Source organism: Grampus griseus, assembly GCF_964374135.1.
Source record: "Grampus griseus genome assembly, chromosome: 1".
Taxonomy (NCBI): domain Eukaryota; kingdom Metazoa; phylum Chordata; class Mammalia; order Artiodactyla; family Delphinidae; genus Grampus; species Grampus griseus.
In genome coordinates this window covers 18134673-18156545 of record NC_139017.1, presented here as the reverse complement: position 1 = coordinate 18156545, position 21873 = coordinate 18134673, and the positions used below count along the sequence as shown (strand labels likewise).

General features: G+C 37.5%; 1 protein-coding gene across 1 annotated transcript in view; it reads left to right on the top strand.

Moving 5' to 3' along the window:
- The first annotated feature begins 830 nt into the window (after positions 1-830).
- The window catches only part of EPRS1 (glutamyl-prolyl-tRNA synthetase 1), a 68505-nt gene continuing 47462 nt past the window's right edge, over positions 831-21873 (top strand). The window contains exons 1-12 of the mRNA XM_082652023.1: positions 831-1024; positions 4698-4782; positions 7714-7813; positions 8680-8836; positions 10123-10262; positions 11541-11635; positions 15192-15318; positions 16016-16208; positions 18028-18199; positions 19575-19808; positions 20899-20983; positions 21395-21454. Of these exons, the coding sequence (XP_082508149.1) occupies positions 979-1024; positions 4698-4782; positions 7714-7813; positions 8680-8836; positions 10123-10262; positions 11541-11635; positions 15192-15318; positions 16016-16208; positions 18028-18199; positions 19575-19808; positions 20899-20983; positions 21395-21454 (1494 nt within the window). The 5' untranslated portion in view covers positions 831-978. The remainder of the gene's footprint in view (positions 1025-4697; positions 4783-7713; positions 7814-8679; positions 8837-10122; positions 10263-11540; positions 11636-15191; positions 15319-16015; positions 16209-18027; positions 18200-19574; positions 19809-20898; positions 20984-21394; positions 21455-21873) is intronic.

Genomic DNA, 21873 nt, shown 5'->3' with positions numbered 1-21873 from the left:
TGGGTCACAGAGCGCCAAATCCTAGCAATTAGACCGGTGGTCAGTGACAAAACCCTGGCCGTTCGGCTTTGCGGAAAAGAATTCCCACAAAGACAGAAAGTAGTGAAACAAGTAAAGTATTTATTAGGAGGAAAAGAGTACAGTACATGTGGATAGACACACGGGAGGACTCTGAGAGAGTCGTGCCCTTGGCGTAGTTTAAATCACTAATGAGGAGCATTTCTTCCGGGTTCCCTTTGGCCAATCATTTTGATTCTCCTGGTTCTGAGTCCATGTTTGGTTTATCTCACGTTCCTCCCATGTGCACACGCATCTCTCAGCCAAGATGGATTCCAGCGAAGAGGCCTATGGGCAGCTTGGCATCACTCCCCTTTTGACCTCCAAGGAGCTCTCTAGTCGGGAAGGTCTTCTCGACTTCGAGAAAGAGAAATAGGTGGTCTCTTATCTTTTACCTGCGCAGGGCCCAGCCTCCTCTCTTGACTGCCCTGCTATTGGTATTTCGGGGTTTCTGTCCACAGGGAACGAACTCCAATTAATAACCCTGGGGGCGGGGCGCCCATCTATCTCCTGCCTCAAGTATACCACCCGTTTGTGCGTTTTGTTTTGGGCTTCCGGTGAACGCCCATCACACTGCAGAAACCGTCTTACCACTTACTTTTCTCGCTTTACGAACTGTCGAAAAATGTCGTGAGTTTCAGCGTCTCTCCCCCTTTAGCGGCTTGAAACTGCACGTTGGCCCTCGTGACCCTAGATGCCCGGGGCACGGTCGAAGGTCCCCGGAGCAGCTGCCAGACGGCTGCGGCGGGCGGTGATGACGCACTGTGCTGTGCGCCAAGACGCTGGCTGCGGCGCGGGGGAGGGGCGAAGGCTTCCGCAGCGTCAGGCGTGCGCACACGTTGCACCTTCTCGCCTTGGGCGAGTCGGGGGTGTTTTCGGGTGGCAGGGCAGGCGCACTGATAGACCGGCGGAGCAGAGCAGATGGCGACGCTCTGTCTGACTGTGAATTCGGGAGACCCTCCGCTGGGTAAGGGCCCGGGGCCGCCAACCTGTGTGGGTTGCATCAGCCCGGGAGGGTGCGGGGAGGGGAAAGTCGCCGCGCCCAGTCTTGGCGCAGTGACGGTCACGGTCTGGGAGGTTAGGCCTGCCTCTCACCCCCGAAGTGTACACGGGGTAGGCTCCGCGTCCCTCGCCCTATGTCCCTGGCAGGTGGATTTGCTCCTGAAGACGTTTTTCTGGGGCGTGGAGGTAGGCGCTGTGTGAGCCGGGGCAGGGCCACCCGAGGCTCAGCTTCGGACCTTCTCTCCCGGAGGGATGACTCCCAGCTTACTCTCCTCTCCCTTTTAGAAATGATGTCTACTGGAGACCGAGCACCGGACGTAGAAATAACATTTTTAAAACTTGAAATCCCATTACTTCGCTCCCCCTCTTTTAGCGTTTTCCCCTAAATCCACTTATCTTTACCTCCCTTCCTTCGTCCTCAGAAAAGATCTTCAACCCCCTTGACTTAACTTTTCTTTACGTTTCATTGGGTTCAAAGGGAACGAGGAAGATGGTCGTAGAAGCATTTAAAATTTTAACCGAGGTTGCATTTATATTAATTAAAGGTTGAAGGGTGATTGCTGGAACACCCAAGTACACTGCGGACTGATGGGGTTGGTTTACTACACATCCGATGGAGATAGTAAACGTCAGAGAAAAGGTCGGACTTGTCATCTTCCTGATACATCTTAAATTCGATTTGGAATTGCATTTTCAACGTGGCCAAGGTTACTATGGATAGATAGCTTAGACTTTCTGCTGTTTTTTTCCATTGCTTTCAGAAATTACACAAAATAATCAGTTTATTGAGCTCATATTTGCTAATGCATTTCTTAACATATGCATGCAAGTACGTTTCTAATGTTTGAGAGGCCTAGACTTTTAGATACAGTTGCCCACATAGGGCTGATGATTACTCAGTACATTCTCATGACAGGGTGTTTAGTGTCTGTTGGAACAAAAAACACAATTTAATAGCCATTTAAGATACTTTAAAAACTGATCTTTTAGCATATTGGTTCAAGTAATTATGGGCTAACCTCACACAAATCACTGAACTCTGAAAGAACTGGGTTTGATTCTGCAGTTGGAAAGCACTAAACAGTGTGACCTCATGGTTAAGGGCAACGACACTTGCTTCTTGGAGACCAGGTCCATCCTGACTGCCACTCACTAGTTGTGGAATCTTGGCAATTCCTTTTTTGGCATCTCCCACTGTTTCCTTGTTTGAGAAACATGGAATAATATCTCCCACATACAGTTGCTTGCCAGAATCAAATGAGACTGCAGGTCAAGTTCCTGACACACTGTAGATACTCAATAAATAGCTGTCGTTTTTACTGATGTAATTTAGAAAATCACCCTGAATATGATAGATCTGTTTCCTTAGTGAATACTGAGAATCCCATCTGCCAGTATACTGGAAGTGGGTCTTAAAGACATTTGTTGTCATTATGAACTATAGTCCAATTATAGAATATATGTTTCTATTTGCTTCTCTCCCTCCTTTTTTTTGTTTTTGATTTAATTGTTCCCAATTGTTTAATTCAAATACATTCTGTTTTTAAATAATCAATATAATTAGATGAAACATTCAGAAAAACAGATTGCATTGTGAGAATTTCCCTTATTTTACATGCATGCACCATTTTTCCTCCAGTGCCTTTGGAGAGCATACTGCAGGTAATGACGCTTCAACACCCCAGAATACTCCAGTATACATCTCTCTTAAGTAAGAAAACTATATGACTTCACAGGACCATTAAAATCAGGAAATACACATTGATACAATTCATCCATCTTCGTAGTGCAAGGATCAAAATCTAGGATCATACCTTGCACCTACTCATCACGTCTCCCCAGTTTCTTTCAATCTGGGATGGTTTTTTTAGTCTTTCATAGGTTTAACCTCTCTGGAGATTACAGGCCGCTTACTTAAAGAATGTCCCCTGATCAGGTGTTTCATGGTCCCTCATGACTAGATTCAGGCTACAGATCTTTGGCAGAAATAGCATAGAAACAATTCGTTGTTCTTCATTGCAGCCCAATAATTGGTACCTGAATTTTTCCCATTACTGATGATCTAATCTTGAGTACTTAAGATGGTGTCTGACAGCTTTCCCCACTGCAGAGTTTTCCGTTTTGCAGTTAACAGGCATTTTGTGTGGAGATGCTCTGGTACCATGTAAACATTTCACTCCCCCATCAAACCTTTACCCACTGGATTCAGCATCCGTTGGTGCTTCCTACCCAACTTGATTATGATTAAGATGATGCCGGATGGTGACCTTCCATTCTGCCGTTCTTTCCACATGTATTAGTTGGCATTTTTTTGTGAGAAGATCTTTTTCTTGTTTAAAAAAAATTCATAGCAAAATATACTTAATGGGTTATACTCCGAATTATTTTTCATTTTCTGTTTTTAAAGTTAAAAATTTTTATTTTTAAAATTAGTTTTATTGAGTTACAAGTTGCATATAATAAAGTTTGCCAGTTTTAAGTTGTAAATTGATTGACAGATGTGTACAGTGTGTAACCACCAAAATAATGAAATAAAATACTTCCCTCACTTCAGAAAGTTCCCTCATGCCCCTTTGCAGGCAGTCCCCTTCCCCCATCTCTGGCCCTTGATAGTCACTGATCTGCTTTCTGTCACTATTTTTTTCTGCTTTTCCTAGAACTTCATATACATTGAGTCATATGAAACTATTCTTTTGTACATAAGATAGTTCTTTGAGATTCATCTATCTTGTTGCCTGTAATAGGAATTCAGTTTCAAAATTTACTGTATAGGATTCTTTGGTGTCGGTATTCTAAAACTTAGATTATTTACTTTAGTGGTTAAATTGGCTCTATTTGCCAGTGGGAGCCCCTCCAGGCTGACCTCTGTGTCCTTTTGGCATATCTCTTATCATTCTTTGAGTACTTCTTGCTTTCTAGCACAGTGAAATTTTCCAGGTTTATCTTGTACCTTCCCTACCACAGCCCTGTCTCCAGTGGAGCGTGGTATTTAGAAACCAGTATCTGGTTACCAGTTGTCCATCTTAGATAAATTAAGGACGACGGATTAATGAATATTTAGTAAACTTTATGATGTGTTGAGAGGCACGTATCACTGTTTTAGAATATGAGTTCTGGACTGCCGTAGACCTGCGTTCAAATCCTGACTGCCACATATTAATCAAGGACTTTGGGCTAGTTATTTAACCCCTCCAAGCCTCAGTTTTCTCTTCTATAAAACAGAGATAAAGGTGCCTACCTCTTAAGGTTACTACAGAGATTAAAAATGATAATGCATGTAAGGCATTTAGCACAGTCCCCACCACATAGTAATCACTCTAATACTATCAACAATAGCTTTTATACAAGGAACTATTCTAATTTCTTCTTTTCTCCCGAGAGAGGGAAAGATTAATTTCAGTGTCCCTAACTGGACACTGAGTATATGCAAAAGCAGTTGGATTATACCAGGGAATGGTTTCTGGTTTGTTACTTCTCCAAGACCAGAAGGCCATACTTTGCGTCTACAGACTCTAGGGAAAAATGTTTACCCCTTGCAGGTCTTAATACTGGTTTGTTGACTCATTCTCATTGCTTTATGATTCAGGTTTTAAATACCACATTGTTTATAAAGAGAAATCTTTTCATCTCATTTTTAGGAGCTTTGTTGGCAGTAGAACATGTGAAAGACAACGTCAGCATTTCTGTTGAAGAAGGGAAAGAGAATATTCTTCATGTATCTGAGTAAGTGCTTTTATATCTGGTTTTCAGTACTGAACAGCATTTTGAAAATATTTAGGATTAAATGTTATGCTTGTTTCACTTGCTAACTGGTAAACGGTCCCTAAAAAGAAATACACTTTCTTCCTCATTCTAAAAGAACTATATCCAGAGACATATCTGTCAGCACACTATCTGATCATATATCTAATCTGTCAGAAAGAAACTAGAGATGTACAGAAGGATTTATATATATGGGTTTTTAATTCTGTTGTAATGTATTCTGGTGGAAAATTGGAAGTTTTTAAAATCAGTAATAATAGGAAATAAATTTGGTAAGTCCACAGCATAGAATATTAGGCATCTGTGAAAAAAAGGCTTATGAAGAATTTTTAATGGTGGATATGTTCATAATCTAATGTTAGTAAAAAAGCAAGACATAAATGTAAAATTACATATCTACAAAGAAAAAAATGAGAAGTATACAGCACTTTTAATATTATTTCTTTCTGAGTTTTGGAATTGTGGGGTTGTTTTTTTCTTTTTGCTTCTCTGTGTTTTCAAAATTTTCTGTAATGAGCATATACTGTATGTTCTTGATTAAGAAGGATTATTTGCATCCCAGGATATAGGGAAGATTGCGTGCCCTCGGACTTACCTCTTTCTTTTGGAACCCACTGAAAAGAATTTAAAAGAACTGGGAAGGGAAACATTCTCTTGTTTAACGAAACTAAGGAATAAACACAACATGGTTTCAGGTCCTTTTAAGAATATTTTGCCAGATGGTGGGATTTGGACCACATTGAAAGAGGGTTTCAAGGGTATTCTCAAGCAGGATGCAGAATTCTGAAATGGTTTAAATGGTCTATAATAAACTGACAGAAGGACTTGTATTGGGGAAGGGCAATGTATGCAACGTATACAACGTATGTATGATTGCTCTTCATGTACAATTTTTACTTTTCCGTGGAATTATTGTTGTTTGCTTTGTTCTCTTCTGAAGCCTTTCTGATTCCTATCTTTTCTGCGTGACTTCAGGAAGTTTGCGGACTTCTTCCCTTAGGATTCAGTATTTAGAAATTTCACAATAATATGCTTTAGTCTGGATCTATTTTTCATCTGTTCTTCTGGGTGCTTGATTGCTCCCTTTAATGTGGAAACTTAGAAATCCTCTTTTGGGGAATTAGAAAATATTTTCTGTGATAACTTTCCATTTTCTGTTCTTTATGTGGGTGCTGGGATTTGTCCTCTTATTTTCTTAAAGTGTCACCTTCACTTTCCTTTTTTTTTTCATTTTTCCTCACTTTCTGGAGAGTTCTTCAACTTTTTTTATTCTGTTTTTCTATTGAGTTTTTGTTTTTGCTGTTACATTTTTTGTATCTGAGCTTTCTGTTATTTATTATCTAGATATAGTATCCTGTTCTTATTTTACGATTGCACTGTGTTTTGTTTTGTTTTTTCTTTTTTGCGGTACGTGGGCCTCTCACTGTTGTGGCCTCTCCCGTTGCGGAGCACAGGCTCCGGACGTGCAGGCTCAGCGGCCATGGCTCACGGGCCCAGCCGCTCTGCGGCATGTGGGATCTTCCCGGACAGGGGCACGAACCCGTGTCCCCTGCATCGGCAGGCGGACTCTCAACCACTCCGCCACTAGGGAAGCCCTGCACTGTATTTTTTCATTGCTCAGAGGAAATTTATTCACTTACTTTTAAAGTTTTCTATTCCTTGATTTGTTCAGTTTACATCTGTGTGTTTGTTTTGGTTGCTACCTTTTAAGTTAAAGGCTTTCTTCAGATATTTGGTAACTTCTTATGGTTTTCTTAGATGTTGACTGGGAGAGTAAAGCTATTTACAAGTTCTGAACTCCAAGGTGAGCCTGTCAGTTCTGAGCTTTACTCTGGGGCGATCTGACTGAGCTGCTCATTTGAAGGAACTTCTGGTGTTAGCATCCTTGGTTCTTTTCTTCCTGGGTGGATCAGATTATCTATCCAGAGATGACTTTTAGTCTCCTGTTCGGAAGGTGAAGGAGAGCTGGTGCCAGAATATTTTGGGAGCTGAGGGTGGGAAGAAAGCTGAGGATCTCAGCATCCAGTATACGTGTATTCTTTTATTCTCTTTGTTACCTCTATAGCCCAACTTGCACCTGTGCCAGATTTCCCTCATTTGAGAGACCCTCTGTTTTAGTCTTTAGAGAATAAGGCTCCGGTTTTTGCCAGGATTGGGTAAGGGGAGTAGCCAAGCTCTGCAGCATAGGGTTTGGAGCTATCTGTGTTTCTGACTGATTTTTAAGTAGACTTTCAACCAAGCCTCCTTATTTTAGTCCCAATTCACTCTCACTTCCAAGGATACCTGGTTTCATTGATTCGTAAGTCTTTAGAGGATTCTAAAATTTAAATTGGGTTGGTTTTCAGCTTTGTCCACTGTCCAGTTAAGATTCAGTTTTTTCAGGCCTATTAACTCCATCTGCTTTCTAGCTTCTGAAATTTTACTGCTATTGTCTCTTCTCCTTAGTCTCTTTCCTTATAGGATCAGTTTTGATGAGGTTTGATCTACCATGTTTACCTGCAAGTTGATAAAACCAGCTTCTTTATGATGGTATATCCTTGGCTTCATTGCCTTGATTTATTTTAAATCACTTTATTCTCGATATTCCAATTTTCCTATTTTCACCACTGAATAGACATGTAGAAACCAATAGTTTTAGAAAGATGAAACATCATGTAGATAGTCTACTCTGAAGTGAATTATTGGATTTAGCTGAACATCTCAAAACAAATTAGAATTTGATAGAACAGAGTAAAGAACAAATTAGATCTATTTTTTTTACTATACTAGAAAATACATGGCATATATTTGTATCTTTTATAAGATTTCTATTTTTACATTTTTCATAAGTCTCATGACTTACTGATTTGCTAGAGCCACAGTAATATTTTATCTCATACTTATATATTCTAGAAATGTGGTATTCACGGATATAAATTCCATACTTCGCTACTTGGCTAGAATTGCAACTACAGCTGGGCTGTATGGCTCTAACCTGTTGGAACATACTGAGGTAAGGAATGAACGTTTCCTTGAGTGTGTTTTATTTTGTTTTGATTTAGGCTTTGGCTCTTTTGCGAACTTCATTTTATTGTTGGCTTATGGACTATTACTCTATTTAAGGATATTAACAGAGTGTTAATCAGAGACCAAGTTAAGGAATTCTCATCTGTTTTTATTTTCAGAAAAAAAGTCTTAGCTCCTAAGTTTGCACTTTCAAACCCATACCAGCTGTTGGGTCATTTAGTGCTGTCTTCCTCTTCCTGGATTCCTAGAATTTCATAGCTGGATGTGACTGCAAAGGTCATCTTATGCTCTTATGCAGCTTTCTTACCTGGCAGATGAGGCAGCAGTTCTTGAAAAGTTACAAGGGCCCAGGGTCACACACATTTTCCTTTTTAAGTATATACCTTATTAGCTATAGCAGTAGTAGATTAACTTTCAATACGGCACGGTAGATGCCTTTTTTTTCCCTGTTTGTATTCAGCTCTAACTTTTCTAAATCTTACAAAATTCAGAATACAAAGAATAGTTTCCAAGTATTTACTTTTAAATTCCGCAAGTGGATGAATCTGTTTGGCTGGGTGCTGTCTGTTGCATTCGGTCAGGCTCGTTATTCCTTCCTGCTTCCAGTTCTCATATTTTCCTTTTTCTTCCCTGAAGTGCCTCTTCACGCCCCTGCAAAAAAAAAAAAAAAAAAAGAAAACAGAGAAAAATAACCATATGTGTTTAAGTGCCAGTTTAGATCCCAGGCAATTACAGTTAAATCCACGTAATGGTAAATTCTGTAATTGAGATGAGACAGGCATGGTTCTAACTGAGGTTGTTTGTTTGCTTGGTTGTTTAACTCTAAACCCTGGGATGCATTTCTTTTCACAGATTGATCACTGGTTGGAGTTTAGTGCTACAAAATTGTCTTCATGTGATTTGTTTACTTCTGCAATCAACGAACTCAGTCATTGCCTATCTCTGAGAACATACTTAGTTGGAAACTCCTTGAGCTTAGCAGATTTATGTGTTTGGGCCACCCTAAAAGGTATCAGTAATTCTTCTTGAAGAATTTCTATTTTAATTATTTAATATTTTGCTGGATAAGAAGTACATATATTTCTACGTATATGAGCATCTATCTACCTCATGGCAGTCACTTAGGACTTTCTCACAAAGGAACGACCTCCCTGGCTATTTTATTCCTCTCTGGTTACAGGAATTCCCCATCCTCTGCTGTCCCTGGAGGTTGGCCCCATCTTGCCACTGCAGCTCCTCTCTTGCCTTTGGAGCTGGCCTTGTTCCTCATCCCATTTATGTCAGCACCTTTCCTGTCTCAGCCATTACTTAACTCCAGTTACTGTTGTTTCTGATTGTTCAGTATGTGTGTGGGGGGCGGGGTGAGCTGGAGTTGTTTCTCTGCGAGATCACTTTTTCCATCTTCTATGAGTAGTCAGAATATGGGATTGATGAGAGACACAAAGGGGGCTTGAATTTTGTTAGTTTATTTAAAAAACAAAACCCTGCAGCAAATATGCCAAAATGTTTTATCATTCTTTAAATCTGGGTTATGTGAGCGTTTTTAAAATTTCTTTAATATACTCTGTACCTTTTTTTTGGGCCACACCCCGCGGCTTGCAGGATCTTAGTTCCCTGACCAGGGATACTGAACCTGCGCCCTCGGCCGTGAAAACATGGAGTCCTAACCACTGGGCCACCAGAGAACTCCCTCTCTGTACTTTTTTTTGTGGCTTAACCTTTTCTCCAAATTAAATTAAATTGTTATAATAATAACCAATGTAAAATGAAGGACTTTCCTAGCTAGAACTTTTCATCTGTAGGTTTATGACATTTTGGTCTTTTGATTTTTGAGTTAATGTTCATAAAAGGAAGATAATATCTTATGGAGGTAGCTTTGTGATGCTAAAGAATTATGTAAACTTTCCTTCAGTACCATTTTTGATATTACAACTGAAGAAAAGAGCTACTTCTTGATCTTGATTTTTATTTTGTTCTCTAGTGGATCCACTTAAAGCTTTTCCTCAATTATGAAATGTAGCATTGGCCTTGTAGTGGGTGTGTGGCAGCGGTGAGGGTAGGATTTAGGATTCACTCTAGTGAACTGAAATGAAAAAATACTTTAAATTAATTTTTGTGAATTCTTAAAATATGTTGAAGTATTAGAAATCACTTCCATGTGTACCCAGATTTTTAAAATTGCATTATAGAAGCACAGCTTTAAGCCATCTCATTTACTTAAATTAACCACGACTGGAACTTTGCTTTTGAATTTGCAGATATGTTGAATGGTTTTAAAATTATGTTTGCTAATAGGAAATGCTGCATGGCAGGAACAGTTGGAACAGAACAAAGCTCCAGTTCATGTAAAACGCTGGTTTGGTTTTCTTGAAGCCCAGCAGGCCTTCCAGTCAGTAGGTACCAAGTGGAATGTTTCAACAAGCAAAGCTAAAGTGGTAAGCCTTTAAAATTTTTTTTAATGCTCACATCTTGTCTGCCTGAGATCTTAGATCTGAAAAGAAAATTATGTTCATAGTTTGGTTGTTTTTTTTTTTTTCCCTGATCAATTAAAAAGGATCTTCTTGGAAGAATTTGTCATTGTTGAGTCTTGGCTTGCCTTTAACTGCTTGCCTACGTTAAGCCTTAATCTTCATAATTATATTTCTAGATGATTATGATCATCTAGTGTGCGTCCCTTAGGAAATCCAAAGTCCAAGTAACTAAAATTATTTTATAACTATACCATCTTTTCTTCCTCCCAGATTTTCTATTCTCTGGGTTTTGAACCATTGTGACCTTTGAGTCCTGGGGTTCTGTAGAGCCTTTTTGTTGATTCTGTAGGAAGATGTGACACTGAATACCGTAGAAAAAGGCCTTCCCCCCAGTTAGCGTCGCTCTACTTTGATCTGTTTACATATTACAGAGAATATGTTTACATATTTACATATTACAAATTTTACTCCGATGCAGTACAATTTGAAAACTGTTGTCTGCTTGGGTAAAGACACCACAGTCACCTCAGTTGTTCTGAGAAAGTATTCACCACTTTCACCTCTAACTGGTCAACAAGTTCCATTATTATTTCTTGTATCTATAGATTTGTTTTCTCTCTCCACTGCTGTTGATTTTTATTGAGACCTCATTACCCCCAGTTTGTTTTAAGACCATAATCTCATCACTGAACTTCCTTTTTTTTTTTGGTCTCTTCTTTTTTCTCGTTGAGACTTTGCACTGTACTGGGTATAGTTTTAGAAAATACAGATAAGTAATTCCATACCCCTGAGGATTCCCCATTGCCAGAAACATAAAAGTCAACCTTATAAAGGCCTTCATGTTTTGGACTTAATCGACTGTCAGCGTCTTGCCTACCCACTCAACATGCATTCCTAACATTGCACTGCTTTTCCCTGACTTTGAGTCTTACCTGTGCTGTTATTCCTTTTCTTAGAATGACTGCCCTGGTATACTCTCCATCTGATACATTTGCATTTATTTTTCAAGGTGCAGCTTGGTTCTTGCCTCCTTTTAAGCATTTTCCTGATGATCCTAAATGCTGTTGGTTAACTTCAGCTGATTTTGAATCTTCAAGTGCAGGGACAGTATTCTAGCCAGTTTTTTCTCATAACCATGCTTGGTGCATAGTGGGTACTGAGTAAGTATTTGTTGAATGAATTTATTTTTTAAGCATTTAACCATGTAACTATTTTTGTTGTTGTTGTTGTTCTGCTTTTCAGGTACCTGAGAAAAAGCAAGATGTTGGGAAATTTGTTGAGCTTCCAGGTGCTGAGATGGGAAAGGTTACTGTCAGATTTCCTCCAGAGGCTAGTGGGTAAGAAAATATAACTTATAATTGGATACATTTAGTGGAAAAGCTTTAAGACAGTTATCAAATACTTTAAAAATCAATAGGTTGATATACAGAAGGAAATAAGTAAGATTTTAATTGTGGGAGTTAAAATTCTAAACGTCTTAATAGTTTTAAAATTATTGATAGTTAATTTATAAAAAGTTTGTAATTTTTGCTTATTAAAGCAATAGGAAAAATAACATTTTAATTTTATTCCAGGCAGAATTTTAATTGTAAATAGAAAAACATCCATTAATAGAAAGGCTTAAGTTTTATTTACATTTTGAGATTTTGGGGGTATCTTTTAATAAGGGTTTGTATTTGTACCCTGAGCAATCCTTTCAGTTAGCAGAAGAAGTTATGGTAGACGTATTTTAAGTTATTTTTTTTCCCAGATAAAGTAAGTGGAGTCCTGAAAAGCCCATTCCTATTCATTTGTTTCCACTATTAGTAGGTTTCAAAACCCTTTTCACTCTTGGCAGCCATAGAAAATAATAATATATGACTAGCTTGTTAGGGAAAAGGACTGCTCTGGCTGGAGCCACCGGCATGGGTCTGCCTGGGTCCTTGCCCAGCATTCCCCAAGGCTGAGGGCAGTCTCTGCCTTTGCACATGTCAGTCTCTGTGACTCATGCTGGACGAACTTTGTAAAAGAACCCTTCCAGTGATGCTAATATAATAAAATGCCTTTTGTTAAAGCAGTTAGCCTCAGGAACTTAGCCATTGGGAAAGTATTGTGTCATATTTTACACATGAGATGGTTTTTTTCCCCCAAATTTTGTTTAATTTCAGATTTTGTATTCTATAGGCAAATTCTTACCCATCTGTGATAAATGGAGTATGTAGACAGTAGGAAGTGGCAGATAAGGAAACAATTTTATTTTAGCCGTTCTTAATATAGTTCTTCACAAGCTATTTTATAAGTGCCATTAACAGCAAGCCAGTTTTAGAATTCCACATTTTCTCTCTGCTTTTCTAAGTTTGCCGATTTAGGTGGTGAAATAAAGGACAGGTAGAAGGAGATGAAGGGGAAATAACGGTTCTGGGAAATACACAGACTGAATCATTAAATGATTGATTGATAGCTAAGTGGAGTCAGTCATAAATAATACTTATTTTACATAGTTTAATTCCCTCAGATATCCTGGGTCCCTACCACCCAATATTCTGCTCTTGTGTTCTTGGTGTGAGAGGTCATGGTTGTTCTGTTGGGTAGTGACTTTAATGGTTTGATAAAAGCTAGTTTTTTAGCCATGGCTGTTTATAGCTATGCTATTTGAACATTTGTCCCTTTTGAATCTTTTTATATTTTCTGTCACTCTCACTTCTTGGAATAGTGAGCTCCTCATATTTATTATTTACTGTATAAAATATGTTTATTTGTTGTGAGTTATGTCATTTCAGTCCAACAGTTGAATACAGCTTTGGAATTTGGAATATAAGTCAGTGTTCAGGTTTAAAAACATACATAATTTTGATCATATCTCCTTATACTGCAAAACAAGTCTTCTATAATTGGTTTTTTAATCATTTTTTTTTTCCTGTGTCTTTCATGAAGGCCAGAAGGCTTGAATTTTGCCTTTTATTCGTATTCATAGCTAACACATAGATAGCACCTGTTATGTGCAGGTACTTACCAAGCACTTTACGTGTAGTAACTTGTTTAATCCTGTCAGCCCTGTGAAGAAGGCACTGTTATTATCTCGTTTTCCAAATGGTTTCAGAAACTGATTCATACAACGTTTTAGCAACTTGCCAAATCCAAACCTACGCTGTCTGGCTCTAGAATCCATATGACTGAAAATTATGTGCCTATGTCTGTTTTGTGTGGGAAAAGCCCAATATAGCATCAGTACTAACTAATGCAGCATGGAACATATTTTTCTTTAGCTCTCCTGATGTAGTTGTCTCTTGAGCCAATTATTTTACTTATCTTGTGAATATTTTATAGTCCTGTTAGCTTTTCTGAGGTTTAGAATTGTTAGAATTGCACACATTATTTTAGATTCAGAGATAGTATCTTTAAGTGTAATAGTTTGATTTCATCACACCTCTTAAGGGTAATTCCTGTATGTAAAGCACATTAACTGTCAATTAGTAGGTAGTCAGTGATTATTAGTCTTCTTTTTTCTCTTCTTAACATGTTATTGGGTGTAACACTTTCAGTGAAAACTGCACAAAGTATTTCTGTTTCGTTTTCAGAACTCACAGTCCTTTGTTTTACTTTTAATAAACCTTAAATTTTAGAGTAGTTTTAGATTTATAGGAATATTGCAGGAAAAAAAAGAAACCCCAAAAGTTACCTTGTACCTGTACCCAGTTTTCCCTAATGTTAACTAACATCTTACATTACTATGGTACCTTTGTCACAATTAATGAACCAATATTGATATATAGTTATTACCTAAACTCCATACTTTTTTGGATTTCATTAGTTCTTCCCTAATGTCCTTTTTCTCTTCCAGGATCTCATCTGGGATGTTACTTATGGTGCTTTATTTTATGCAGAAAGTTTTGAATAACCCTAAATGCATTGCATTGTACTTGTCTGCATTAACCTATGCATATAAACTCTTTAAAATTGAATCATTGACCTAGAATGCTGTGTGACTATCTAAAGAAATAGACTGATTTTAGAAATGATATAAAGGCATATCATTGTACTTTTCCCTCCCGGAGCTCTTGATATCAACTGAGATCAGAGGTGTGCATGAAACCAGGTGACTGTAGAGCAGTGCAACTGTGGCTGCTGTTATTGATGAAAAGTGTATTTTCAACAATAGTGGTTTAGGATATTGCTTTTTACCCACTTCATTGATAGAGGAGGATGTTGATATGTAATAATATTAACAGTGCCTCTGATTTATTTTATTCTATGTAATGGTCAGCTGCCCATAGAACAGAATAGTGTTTTCATAGGTTGTGATCTGTGGAATATTGGTACTGGATGAGACCTTCAAGATCATTTAGTTAAAATCTTTTCATTTTGGCTTCTGAGAAAACTAAAGCCTAGAGAAGTAAAGTGCTTTCTTGTGGCTTTCTAATTCTCATGTGCTCTTTTATTTGTCACAGTCACAGTGGCATCCTCAGAGGTGCTTCTGTCTTGTTTGCAATGGATGGGCTGCCAGTTCTCAGTAGCATCTGGTCTTAGTAAAGATCCACTACTGTGTAGCATTGCAAACAGTTTTGGAAGCAGTTTTCCTCTAACTAAATTACCTTTCATTCCTCAGTTAAAAAAAAAAAAAAAAAAGGAAAATAGAGATTAGCCTTAAGGTTGTAATGTTTGTAAATAACTTATTCCTTTGTGAGAGTTTACATATGAAATTGTTTCTCATGATTATTTTATAAATGTTGTAGTCTTTTTTTCTTCCTCAGGGGCAGATTTTCTATTACAGTACTTCTTGTTAGCAAATAAAATAAGACTTGGAATACCAACTAGAAGGATTTCTGTTTAGTTCTCATCTCCTCGAAAAGGTTAAGTTTAAGTATTTAGTTAAAACATGTTAATGAGTTTCTTTGTAAAATGTTTTTGTTTTAGTTACTTACACATTGGGCATGCGAAAGCTGCTCTTCTGAACCAGCACTACCAGGTTAACTTTAAAGGGAAACTGATCATGAGATTTGATGACACAAATCCTGAAAAAGAAAAGGAAGATTTTGAGAAGGTAATTGGTGTAGTGATGACCCTTTGTCAGTAAAGTTGATTAAAATTAGAGGGTGACCTGGTACCTTCATGGTATGAAAATTTAAGTTTGTTCTCGTAGCTGCTTCTTTTGCTCATCTCTATATTCTTTGCCTGAGACCTAAGCCAAGAATTGTTGGCTCCCATACCAAAAAACGTCAGTTTATTTTTTTCCTCCTCAAGCTGTTGTAGAATTTACTTAAGTGTTACATTTTCCTGCAAGTATCACTTTCTTAAATGAATTGGTCACTAGAGGCAGGTTTCCTTTTTGTCATATAATTTTATGAATGAAACGAACACTAAGTAGGTATTGGAAAATGTGAAGGTTTCCTAGCCTCTTATATCATCTGTTTAGAAGCACTGTAATATATTCAAAGAGAGGGCAAATAATTGTCAGCATGACCAATAATAATCAGCTTTTCCAGAATAAATGGAAAGCACCATGAGATCAGCTTTCTCAGCTGAAAATTTGGAGGCTAGTATAATGAATATCTCTCTCTTTTGTTTGTTTGTTTTTTTTTTCTTTTCTGATCTAATATCATACAGCTTCCACAGCCATTTCCAGGCTCTGTAAGACTGATGGTGTATTATTACATTTGCCCAAATGCAGTGTCAAGGATTGAAAATACACAAGAAAATGCGAAAGATAAACTGATGGTTATTTCGGATTCTTACTGCAGGTTATCTTGGAAGATGTTGCAATGTTGCATATCAAACCAGATCAATTTACTTACACCTCGGATCATTTTGAAACTATAATGAAATATGCAGAGAAGCTAATTCAGGAAGGGAAGGCTTATGTGGATGATACTCCTGCTGAGCAGATGAAAGCAGAACGTGAGCAGAGGATAGAATCCAAACAGAGAAAAAACTGTAAGGCACATTTAGTGTTTTATATTTTAATCGATATTCTTCTTGTATTCTGCTTCAGTAGAAAATGATTTCTGTGAAAGATGATGGTTTGAAGCATGTTTGGAAATATGTTTCATATGTTAATTCATCTCTTAGAAACCTTTTCTCTTTCTCTATCATCTCTACGTTGTTATTACTTCGTTAGCATGTGTGTGCCCTCAGCATCTCACTTGTTACCTGTAGTCTTTTGCACTGCATTCACTCCATGTAATTCCTTCTGCAGCTTTTTGTAGTTCTCTCAATTTAAATACTTAGCCTTTCTAATTAGAATGTTTGATGATAATGTTAGCCATACCCACATCTTCCTGTCAGCGTGCGAGTAAATGTGAATATAATATGTAAGCTTGATGCTACCCTATGTCTGAAATATCACTTAACAAAAAAGTATATCTTTGTTATTACTTGTTCTGAGCTTCTGAATCTGGCAATTTTTATTCTGTAATTATGTTCCGGAACTTCCACACTACTATACTTAAATGTTTTTTTTTTTTTAAGTTTTTTTAATCTTATTATCCAGTCTTTTTTTAGTATACATATATATTTTTTAAATTAATTATTTTTGGCTGTGTTGGGTCTTCATTGCTGCACACGGGATTTCTCTAGTTGTGGCGAGTGGGGGCTACTCTTCGTTGTGGTTCACGTGCTTCTCATTGTGGTGGTTTCTCTTGTTGCGGAGCACGGGCTCTAGGCACGCAGCTTCAGTAGTTGTGGCTCGTGAGCTCTAGAGTGCAGGCTCAGTAGCTGTGTCACATAGGCTGAGTTGCTCCGTGGCATGTGGGATCTTCCTGGACCAGGGATCAAACCCGTGTCTCCTGCATTGGCAGGCAGATTCTTAACCACTTCTCCACCAGGGAAGCCCTATACTTAAATCTTGAGTGTCACATTTGGGAAGTGTAGTAAATTCAAAGTGTTATGGAAGTCTGTCTTTTTTTTTTGTTTTTTTTTTACCCCCTTTTAAATGTTTCTCTACATTTTCAGAGATAGTTAACAACTGGACTTTTAGACCTAACCTGATTCTTTGAGAACAGGTAAAGTGTCCATCGCATCTTCAGTAGATTCCACAGAGAATCATTGTTTAACAGTTCTTTCTTATTCATATGGAGCAGGTACCTACCTGAGATAGGTAGGACCGTAGTCAGTGGGGATATAGAGTTTTTTCCCTGGGATAAACTTGTATCACTGTTTCTATCATCTCTCATTTTTGGGGATCCAAGAGTATCCTGCTTTCTGCTGGAATGACTGAAGGTGCTTTTGGGGAGCCAAGGGGCTCAGGCTCTCAGCCAGAGATGTGTTCATTAGATGGGCATGTGCTGCAGTATCAATGCCTGGGCCGGGTCAAACCGGTCTGTCCCATGGGTGTGAGGTGGCAAAGGAACAGAACGCTTCTGCTTCCAACACCCAGTGTTAAATTGGAGGGGGCGACTGACCGGCCAGTTGTGCCATGATGGGAACATGGAAAACACTGGCTGAGAGAAGCCTTCAGGCCTTAGACATCATCTCTTACCCTTCATCAGTGCTACATCAGTGGAATGTATTGACTTCTAAAACAGAGAGAGAGTACGTTTCCTAAGTGTTTTGTGGAATTTCTTCATTAAAAAAACAATGCATTTACTCTTGGTATCAGATATTGGAACTATTACGTTACTTTTAAACTCGTGGAGTGTGCTTATAAAATCAGAATGTGAAAATTTCTGTCAAATTATAAGGCTGTTAAAATAATTTGAATTCAACCAGATGAGTAATACATTAGATAAACTATAGTGTAACTATCATTTTATAGCTGTTGAGAAGAATCTACAAATGTGGGAAGAAATGAAAAAAGGAAGCCAGTTTGGTCAGTCCTGCTGTTTGCGAGCAAAAATTGACATGAGTAGTAACAATGGGTGCATGAGGGACCCAACGCTTTATCGCTGCAAAATTCAGCCACACCCAAGAACTGGAAATAAATACAAGTAGGTGCATTTCATTCATTATGCTCGGTAGCTTACTATGCTTTTGCTTTGATGCTTCTGTGAACATGGAGTAGGGAGTAGCTGCAGAATAGTCAAGAGATCTGGATCTTTGTTCATTCGTGGCCTTCGGTAAAGCATGTAGCCTCTCGTTACTTACCTATCAATTAATGTTATACTAGGTTATGTCTAAGATCATTTCCATCTATAAAAGTCCTTGAGTCTGCCTAAAGTTGCATTTTATGTATTGATCAGGTATGCTGTGGTGTGTTTCTTTAGATGAAGATACTTCTTTTCCTATTATAAACTTTGGTTTTGCTAGACATAAGTTTATTCGTAAACATGATAGAAGATTTAAAGAAATATGAACAAGAAAGTATCGTGTTTTTTCTAATTTTGGTTAGTTTTCTGTGTGGTTTTCAGGTTAATAGATGTTTTTTTTTTTAAATCTCCCCCACCTGGCCATTAATTTATAAAGTAACCACAGAATATATTTTCTTATACTTTGAAGAAACCTACTACATACAAATGCTGAATTGTAACTTCTGAAGAGATTGGTGAATGTAAATGATTTCCTGAGTAGCTAATATAACTTTCTTTACACTTGTGGGTACAGGTATGTGTATCTGTATCTGGACAAACACTTCATGTGTGTATATATATGTCCTTCATTTTTAACAGGGCAATTGCTCCTTGTTTAACTGAACAGATACTTTGAATATATTTGAAAAGTAAATTTGGATACACATTTTCAGTATCAGATAATTGCAAAGCATAGTGCAGTAGCATCTTAATGAAGTTGTATCTTAAAAATTAGAAGGCATAATGCAGTAATATATGTGTTGTGTACATTATTTTGGGCAGAAATTGTTTTTAAGACTATTCCATCTTAAATGGAATTTTAATCAACCTAATTTTCTTTTTTACTTGACAGAGAAGGAAACATTCTATTCTTGAATGCATTTACTTATGAAAGTATTAAACCTAGCGATTTACTTGAGTGTGGGATTATTTAAGATATTGAAAAGCTAAATTCCCTTGAAATTATTATTGCTTCTTACCATGGTTTACATTGGCCATTACAGGAATATGATTATAGAATTCACTGCACCAGTATCCAATTGTCTGTTAAGTTGCATATTTGCTTTTGTGTTTGAGTATTCAGTGGGTAACTGATGCATTGTCCTCAAAGTCTGATTAAAAAAAATGTTTTGATGTACTTTGAGTATTATGAGTCATAACACCTGTTGGTTTTTAAGGAATTCTTACCTTGTAAAGAATTATGTTTTAAATTAGTACTGCTGCTTATAATGCCTAATCTGAGGTGAAAAGGGTAAAATCCTTCATTGATTTTCAACATATTCACTTTTTTTCCTAGTGTTTATCCGACATATGATTTTGCCTGCCCCATAGTTGACAGCATTGAAGGTGTTACACATGCCCTGAGAACAACAGAATACCATGACAGAGATGAACAGTTTTACTGGATTATTGAAGCTTTAGGCCTAAGAAAACCATACATTTGGGAATATAGTCGGCTAAATCTCAACAACACAGTGCTATCCAAAAGAAAGCTCACGTGGTTTGTCAATGAAGGACTAGTAGACGGATGGTATGTTTGCTCTTATCTAGAATTTTGAGAGGAAGTCAGGACATGGTATATCACTAATTTTTAAACTGCTTTGAGGGGTGGGGAGGATGAAAGGGAGGGGTTGAAATGGATAGGCTATAGGGTTTCTGGTTCTTGTCTTTATTTTATCCAGGTTCTCAGGTACTGCTCTCTTTTGCTTTAATGCAGCAAACATGGAGTGCCCATGTTTGGGCACAAAGATGGAGTCTATGTTTGGGACTAGAAAAAGTTTGAAAATCTCTGTAGCACATTAATAACCTATAGTTTGAAAATTTCTATAGCACGTTAATAACCTATGTGGGATTTCCATGAGAACGATGAGTATAAAAATTAAAGTCATCTTAGAGGCATGTATCCATGTAAATGAAACCTGTTCAGTTGGGTTACCATACTTACAAGCCTAAGAATGTTTTTTTTTACATGAATTAACAAGAATGTATTAGTTTTTATTAGTATCATGTAATAGTGACACATATTAAGTATATATTGAATAATATGTGATTTTAGACTGTTTTACTGTGGAGCTGAATTTGATAAAGGGGAAGTTTACCTTGGGCCGCATACAAAGGGTGTTATTGCAAACTTACGGAAGTTTGCAGATCTCTGCAGAATATTAATAACCAACATGTATATTTTTTACAACCCAAAAGGCTTTATAAAGTGTATTTGTACATGAATGAGAGGCTAACCATCTCTTATCTGTGTCTCATGGTCACATGTAGCATAGGGATCTTGTATGTTTGTTAAATAAAAAGCAAAAAGCAAATAAAAATGTTGTAATGCATATGTTTTCTGTATTTGAAAATGTCACCTTTGTGTCTTTTTTCAAATGTGCTTTTACTGTTTCCAGTAGTGCATTTCTTTTACTGAGTAATTTTTGACTAGTAAGCAGCTTTCTTCTTCCATGAACTTGGGCTCAGTGGTATTATGATCTACCTAATTATTATAACCAGCTCTTAGTCCACATATTTAACAAACGGAATATAATGTTACGCAATAAGGTATATTGTACTCTCTGCACCTACACGTTAAAAATGTCTCCTTGGTTCTTAAAACTTGCCGTATTTCCCAGGGATGACCCACGATTTCCTACGGTTCGCGGTGTGCTGAGAAGAGGGATGACAGTTGAAGGACTGAAACAGTTTATTGCTGCTCAGGTGAGTTATAGTTTCTTTTCCAGCTCCTCTGTTTGGATTTTTAAGTATCTAATAATATCCTTTTAGTCTTTATTACTCCTGTTGTTCTTTCTGTTCTTTGCTTGTTGCTTATAATGCAAGGGCAGAATGTTTTTGAAAAAACACTGTTACGGTAGTGGAAAATTGAGAATGTCCTAAACTATGCTAGGGTTGGACAAAGGCAGCTGTGGTGTTTTCACCCAGTGAAATCTGTGACTGTTGACTCTAACTGTTCAGGGTAACGAGATCAGTGTGTACAGACTAAGTTTTATATTCCAGTGGAAGTAAACTTGTAAGCATTGACTGGGTTTATTTTCTGGCATGCTTGACTTAAAGAAAATATTCTGGTTAATACTTCTTGCCCTTTAAGCTGTTCTATTATTGTTTTTCTAGGGTTCTTCACGTTCCGTTGTGAACATGGAATGGGACAAAATTTGGGCATTTAACAAAAAGGTACATGTTTTGACTCCTGGTCCTCTTTTTTTCATGCCTAACTCCTAAGTAATAGATTACATGTAGAATTCATTAGTGTGCTCATGGCAGGGAAAATTTTGTGAAGAATATTACAGTTTTGCAGAGTTTTCAGGAAAATGGAATGTTTTACTTTTTTAAACATATAAAGTGCATTAAGCCTATAAACTATACCAAACAAGAACAGTGATTAAAACAAACTTGGAGTTATGGGGAATGGTAACAGTTTTTTCCTTAAATCTTTTTTGAACACTTTGCATTTCATTTTTCTGCTTTCAAGCTGCGAGCTCTCTGTAAGAAGGTATTACTTAATGCTTTTATTTGCCTTACTTAGCACATAGCTTTTAGCATCTTACATGTTATAACCTGAGATGTTATACAGCTTTGAAGCACAATCACAT